The following is a 6854-nucleotide window of genomic DNA, read 5'->3' on the forward strand; positions in this document are numbered from 1 at the left end:
AATGAATTCAAAGCAAATCTCTTTCTCTCACCACATGTTGTGACAGTCTGGCTTTCCTTTCAGCCAAGACTGCCCCAACCCCCTCTCCTGCACCAGTTCAGTTCTTCAGGTGTTGTTGATATCATGAATAGAGAGAAAAGGGGAGAGAGTGCGTTTCAAACCTTTTCCTCACCGCTTTTTATAATTCAGTCCTTTGTACTAGAAACATCTTCAATTTTCAGCTGAATCATGGTGACAGGCTCCATGTGTTGTCGATGTGAGCTTCAAGCTGTCCCTGTGATGGAATGTAAATTTCTTGTTCACACATTTCTCCTGCCAGAGAATGGCCATTTGACCAGGTGGGAGCTTTGCTATCTCTGAGGAACTGGTCTGTGGCGGCTCTCCAGAATTGTAACATTCTCAGTAACGTCATACAGTAAAATCTCATAACTACGTACAGTGTTGCTACATATTTTAACAGGACGATAATGTTCAAATGATACCTCACAAGGTATATATTGTACAAAATATATCATAATTTTGCTGAGGAGTGAATATAGGGTTACAAACTTTCACAGTGTCTGTCTGTGCGTATTCCCAGCCAATATGTGGGTAGTTCAATCCCTCATAAGCAAAGTGTTCTGCACCTTTTAGGACCTGGGGAGCTGGCCCTGGGATTTCACTGGTTTACTAAGGACTGGAGTTCAATTAATAGACTATTTTTTGTGACAAAGTCTTATGAATTCACCTGATCTCATTTGTTTTCTCTCATCTGAACAGGCTTTCCAGTTTCCAAACCTGATGTGATCTCCCAGCTGGAAGAAAGGGAAGAGCCGTGGGTCCCAGACCTCCAGGGTTCAGAGGAAAGAGAGATCCTGAGAGGTCCCTGCACAGGTGAGGAAACATGAAACCTACTCAGAATGTGTAAGTGCCTGAAGAAAACATCTGGGATTCCCTACAAAGGCTTTGGGAGCTCTGAGTTCAGGATTGTCCCCAGCAAGTGTCATATCCCTAAGGAAGATATAGCTCACAGCTTCCTACAGATCCTAACTGACACCTCACAGTAGCTTCCTCCCTTCCCACTGAGAATGTGGATGGGATATGAAGGCAGAATTGATTTCCTCCCATCTCCCCTTTGGGGGAAGTTTGGGGAAATTCAGTTTCTGATTTTTATTTGACACCTCTCCAGCACTTATTTTGGTTTGCTCTTCCCTTTTCCATCCCTGTTTGAGGTTTCTCTCTCTGTCCCAGCAGGTGAGGCGATGGTGAGTGAGAATGAGGCGCAGAATTCTCAGCAGGAAGATGCTGAGCAAGTGGAATCACATGGAGCATTATCGCAAAGATCCGAAGGGGATGTGTCCAGGAGTCATGAGGAGGGACAATCCTGTGAGATTCAGCACAAACCAGAGAGGGAGCAGGGAAACCAGCCAGAGGAGAAAATGGGTAAATTAATTTATTTTTGGGGCACTCAGAAGGACCTCAAGGAAACCACGGCCCACCAGAAAACCCTTGGGGGAAAGAGTAAAAATACACACACTGAATGTGGGAAAAAGTTTAGTCACTGCTCAGCCATTTTAAAACATCATGGAATCCACATGGGGGAGAGACCCTACGAATGCTGTGAGTGTGGGAAAAGCTTCACTCGGCGCTTACAACTTATTACGCATCAGAGAATCCACACAGGAGAGAAACACTATGAATGCTGCGAGTGTAGAAAAAGCTTCACTCGGAGCTCAGAACTTACTACACATCAGAGAATCCACACAGGTAAGAGACCCTATGAGTGCTGTGAGTGCGGGTAAAGCTTCACACAGAGCTCAAGCCTTACTAGACATAAGAGAATCCACACAGGAGAGAAACCCTATGAGTGCTGTGAGTGCGGGAAAACTTTCACTCAGAGCTCAGACCTTACTACACATCAGAGAATCCACACGGGGGGCAAGACCCTATGTATGCTGTGAGTGTGGGAAAAGCTTCACTCGGTGCTCACACCTTATTACGCATCAGAAAATCCACAAAGGTGAGCAACCCTATGAATGCTTTGTGTGTGGGAAAAGCTTCACTTGGATCTCAGCCCTTATCTATCATCAGAGAATCTGCAAGGGAGATAAACACCAGGAAAAACTGTAGGGCTATTCAAACATTTTGTTTTCTTTAATACTTTTATTAATTACCATGTAGTAACTTTTAGTGCTGTTCGAACCATTTGCATCTCTGTCATCCCGCAGCTTGTCCAGATGAGTTGCCAATTTTTGCCTTTTGCATTTTGCCTCATTTTGGGGTGGATCCCGTTGTCCTTTCTGTTAACTCCATTGTCCCATGAGTAATGGGAGTTGTCACCCTGCCTCAGTGGGTCACATCTGAAAATACCATATTCAGGACAAACAGCTGAGAAGTAGCACAGACACACCCCAAAACTGGTGGTTATTCTTCTGTAAGATATACCAAACCAGAAACAAAAGTAAACTTCTGTCTCACCAAACTGGGTAACAAGAAGTCAGAAATGCAGCCTCCTTAAGTATTCCAGTTTTGGATTCAACAGTCAGACACTAGAATTAATGATGAGTGGTTATTTAAGACCAATTTCATCAACCAAAGGACCAGCTATGTACCGAAGTCAATATATAACTCCGATCTTACCCAATAATCACTCTGTTGCCAATCCTTTAGTATCTAAAATCTAAATGTTAATTATAAGAGAAAAGGAAGAGGTGAGAGTTCAAATTGTTTAAAGGAATCAAATACATACAATAACTGCCAAGTTCTTGAATCAGGCTTGAAGCAGTGATGGCATAAACTGCTGGCTTGTTAAGTCTCTGGTTGCTTCCAAATGATTGGAAGGTCCTCACTCCCTTGGTTAGACTGTTCCCTTTAGTATAAGTTCATAGTCCAGAGGTTAGAGCGGAAAGAGGCAAAATGGAGATGTTACTAGGACATTTTATACTGTATATGCTCATTCATAAGCCAAATATTTTTGGTAAAAAAGTGACGCATCAAAGAGTGGGGGTTGGCTTATAAACAGGTCTACACCAAAATTTGATGATTTTAAACTCTATGGAATCATTGAATTGAATATCTAATACATTGTCATTTTGTTTATCTGGAACATCTGCAGGCATGGAGCCCCTCAGCTCCCTGTGGCCACGGTTCGCCATTCCCAGCCAATGGGAGCTGCAGGAAGTGGCAATGGTGACTCTGGACCTAGATGTGACTGATCCCCAACTCCCATCTGCAAGGGCCAAAGGAGAAAGCTCTCCCCTCCACCCCAGCCATCTGACTGCTCCCCTGCATGTTGGGCTGGGAAGGAGTCACCTCTAGGAGATGTCACTGGTAAGTGGGGGTAGGGGCAGTTAGTGGGCCCAGGGTGACTCCAGGGAGTGTGCGTCCCAGTCTGTACCCCTATGTTCACCCGTTTACTGGACTATGTCAAAGTTTCTACAAAGTATGCCTTATGAGGTATCATTTAAAAGCTCATAATTGGCTGATCATTATTGTCCTGGTAAAATATGTATGGCAACATTGTATGTAAAGTTATAGTATTCTACAAACAGTTCTCCAGAGACAAAAGGCTAGCCAATGCCCCAGCCAGATGACAAAAAGATCAAATGGACCATCACCTGATTAAGTGGCCATTCATCAGCAGGAAAGAGGGTGTGAGCAAAAATCTGTATCTTGACAAAGAAGCAGCTTGAAGTTCCTTCCCAAACAGACTTTTTGTCTGGAGATGACTCTTGCACAAGAAAGGGGTCTATAAAAGAAGAAAGCAAAACGCAGCACATGGTCTCCCTCCTTTTCTCTCTACCCACAACATCATGAACATCTGAAGAACAAAGGAAGGAGCAAGGACTGAGGGGGAGAGCCTCCCTGAACACTGACTCAACCGGTAAAACTGTGTCAGCATATGCCTTGAATTCACTCAGTTTGTTGAGTTAGGTGTTACCTGTGTTTTACCTTTTATAGCTTTGTAACCAATTTGGACTTTTATACCTCATTACTTGTAGTCACTTAAAAATCTGTCTTTCTGTAGTTAATATACTTGTTTTATTGTTTTATCTAGACCAGTGTGTTTGGATTAAAGTGTGTGGGAAACTCCATGTGGGATAACAGTGCTGCACATCTCATTTTATATTAATCAATGACAGACTTTATATGAGCTTATACTATCCAGCAGAGTGCTGGGCAGTATAAAACACGCATTTCTGGGGAAAAGTCTGGGACTGGAAACTTGCTTCTGTCGCCCTGCAGTGTGATTCAGAGTGGCTGGCCATAGCACTCAGATAGCATAACTGGGGCTGACTTACATAAGAACGGCCATACTGGGTGAGACCAAAGGTCCATCTAGCCCAGTATCCTGTCTTCCGACAGTGGCCAATGGCAGGTGCCCCAGAGGGAATGAACAGAACAGGTCATCATCAAGTGATCCATCTCGTCACCCATTCCCAGCTTCTGGCAAAAAGAGGTTAGGGACACCATACCTGCTCATCCTGGCTAATATCCTCCATAAATTTATCTAGTTCTTTTTTTAACCCTGTTATAGTCTTGGCCTTCACAACATCCTCTGGCAAGGAGTTCCACAGGTTGACTGTGCGTTGTGTGAAAAAATACTTCCTTTTGTTTGTTTTAAACCTGCTGCCTATTAATTTCAGTTGCTGCCCCCTAGTTCTTGTGTTATGAGAAGGAGTAAATAACACTTCCTTATTTACGTTCTCCACACGCTGGAGGCTGGGTGTGAGTGGTACCACTCACAGCGAGGCAGTGTAAAAGGCATCCCAGGTTGGAGTACTGAGGGGACACAGCTATTTTTCAGGCCAGAGAATGTCACAATGTGTTTAACCCTGAGCGGGGATCTGAGCAGTGGGCAGTGGGAGCAGCAGTAGGATTCAGGGTAGGATCCAGGTTTTTATGGACTATGAGGGGGCATTTGTTCATGTTGGTACCAAGGCCCGGATCTTCATTTCCCATTCGGCCCCTTTCTCTGGGGAGAGAATCTGCCCCAGCTCTGGGTCCTGGCCTGGGATCCTGCCTCACACTGTGCCCCTAATGTTTCTGGCAAAATGCCCAGGAGGGGCAAACACTCCGGGCACCTGCTTAGCACCCCATGCCCATGGCTTAGCTCTAGTCTTGGCTTCTGCTCCTCTCTGTAGAGTGTGAAAGGAGCAGAGGCATTGCAGGAGCCTTCCCTGGGGCCACGGGCCTGAGGCTTTGGGAGAGAGAGATTGTCTGAGGCATCAGAGTGTTGGAAACCCTGCGGCCACTGCCTAAATCAGGGGCCTGTTCCAGCCCTGAGTCTGAGCTGCCGGGATCCCTCCCACAGAGCAGGGTGCCCCAGATCACAGCCTGAAGAAAAGGCATGTGAAACTAACTCCTGTTCTTGCATCTGAGCTGGGGGATAGAATGACCCTGCCGTAGGGTATGTGGGCATCATGCCACAGCACTATGCAGCCATTCATGGCATCAGCACTTCTACCAGCAGCCCTGTGCCAGGCACAAAACCCCAAAAGGGCCAGGCTGGGCTACTTACACCAGCACTGCAGATGTGCGGCATGTCCAATTGCAGCTGGGAAGCCAGGCTTTGCTACCAGGCAAGTCAGGGACTCTGTCTCCATTCTCTGGCCAGCCCCTGTGCTATTTATACCAACAAATGCTGTGTTTGTTACAAGTGAAATCAATCCCAAAAGTCCCCTTTCATCAGCTCTAGACATTTCTTTAAGCTTATGTTTGGCTCTCAGAGAAATAAACAAATCTGTCTGTGGCCAGAGGGGAGCTGAGTTCAATCCTTTGTCATAATCAACGTGCTTTGCATTCCTGATGCTGTGGCTCCATCGTGTGGCCATTCGGTGTCAGTCCTTTTAAATAAACAATGTTCTTTTCATAGAAACAATATTTTCGTCATACAGACACAGGAGTAGATTAATTTACAAAGGGAAGGTGAGCCCAAAGCAGTTCTGGAGGGAGAAGGGAACATTTTCAGCATTACTAAAGTAATGTGTTGTGCCTCACACCCACACAGGGAAAATAACTTCATTATTTGAGCTATCAACACACTTAACAGAATATAGTAAACACCTTTATGTTCAACGAGATGAGTTAAATAATTTAAATAATTCTAAAAATATGTTCTGGGCAATGCATAAAAACTGTCATTGCATTGAACAATCCACTTGATATAGTTAATGTACTACATGATATTTAAAGGAGTTAAGAAAGATGTTATAAATTAATGTTTTGTGCTTTTTACATGCACGTGCCCATGCAAACACACACTCACACAGAATACACTGAATTATTTGAGCTACCAACACTTCCACTTTCTCACAGCATGTTAGTTCTGAAGGCTGTTTTAATGTCCTTATTTTCTTGGAACCAGAAATGGGGAACAAGAACACTGGAGTCAGTGGAATTACAGCAGTGAGCGATTAGTCTCATTATTTGTCACTAACAATAGGCTTTGTTAACACAGAGTTAAGGTTCCCCCAGAGGTATCTCGTACACATCCAGAACATTGAGTTCAGCAAAATTCAAACTCTGGAAATGCAGGGAATAGAGACTGAAGGTACATGCCCAGATAATCTTAACTCTGCCCTCTTGGAGAGATTCCATGATACCATATGCGAACAAAGAAAGGTTTGGGGACAAATTACAGCTACTTCCCAAGAGTTTGTTTCTTTAGTAATTAATTGGTTATCCAAACAGCTCACTTCCCCACACACTTCAAAGAGATGGTATTTTCCTGACCCATAGGGAAGTTAAAGTAACATGCCCAAGATCACACAGTCCTTAGGAGAAAATAAAGGGGGGGAAATCCCTAGCCTTTTCCACCAAGTGTTCAATGAGACCAAAAAGTGAGACTAGAGAAGTAAGACTGTTCAATTAAC

General features: G+C 44.3%; 1 protein-coding gene across 1 annotated transcript; it reads left to right on the top strand.

The window, feature by feature from the left end:
- Positions 1–759: 759 nt before the first annotated feature.
- On the top strand, positions 760–1832 carry LOC112107881 (zinc finger protein 135-like; the record flags this gene model as incomplete). The annotated part of the gene is made up of 2 exons (XM_029914313.1): positions 760–873; positions 1234–1832. Coding segments are annotated over 2 exons (662 nt in total), but the record flags the coding sequence as incomplete, so codon positions are not given.
- Positions 1833–6854: the final 5022 nt, after the last annotated feature.

Source organism: Terrapene carolina, unplaced genomic scaffold (assembly GCF_002925995.2).
Source record: "Terrapene carolina triunguis isolate 2854851 unplaced genomic scaffold, T_m_triunguis-2.0 Scaffold34964, whole genome shotgun sequence".
In the NCBI taxonomy this organism is placed as follows: Eukaryota; Metazoa; Chordata; order Testudines; family Emydidae; genus Terrapene; species Terrapene triunguis.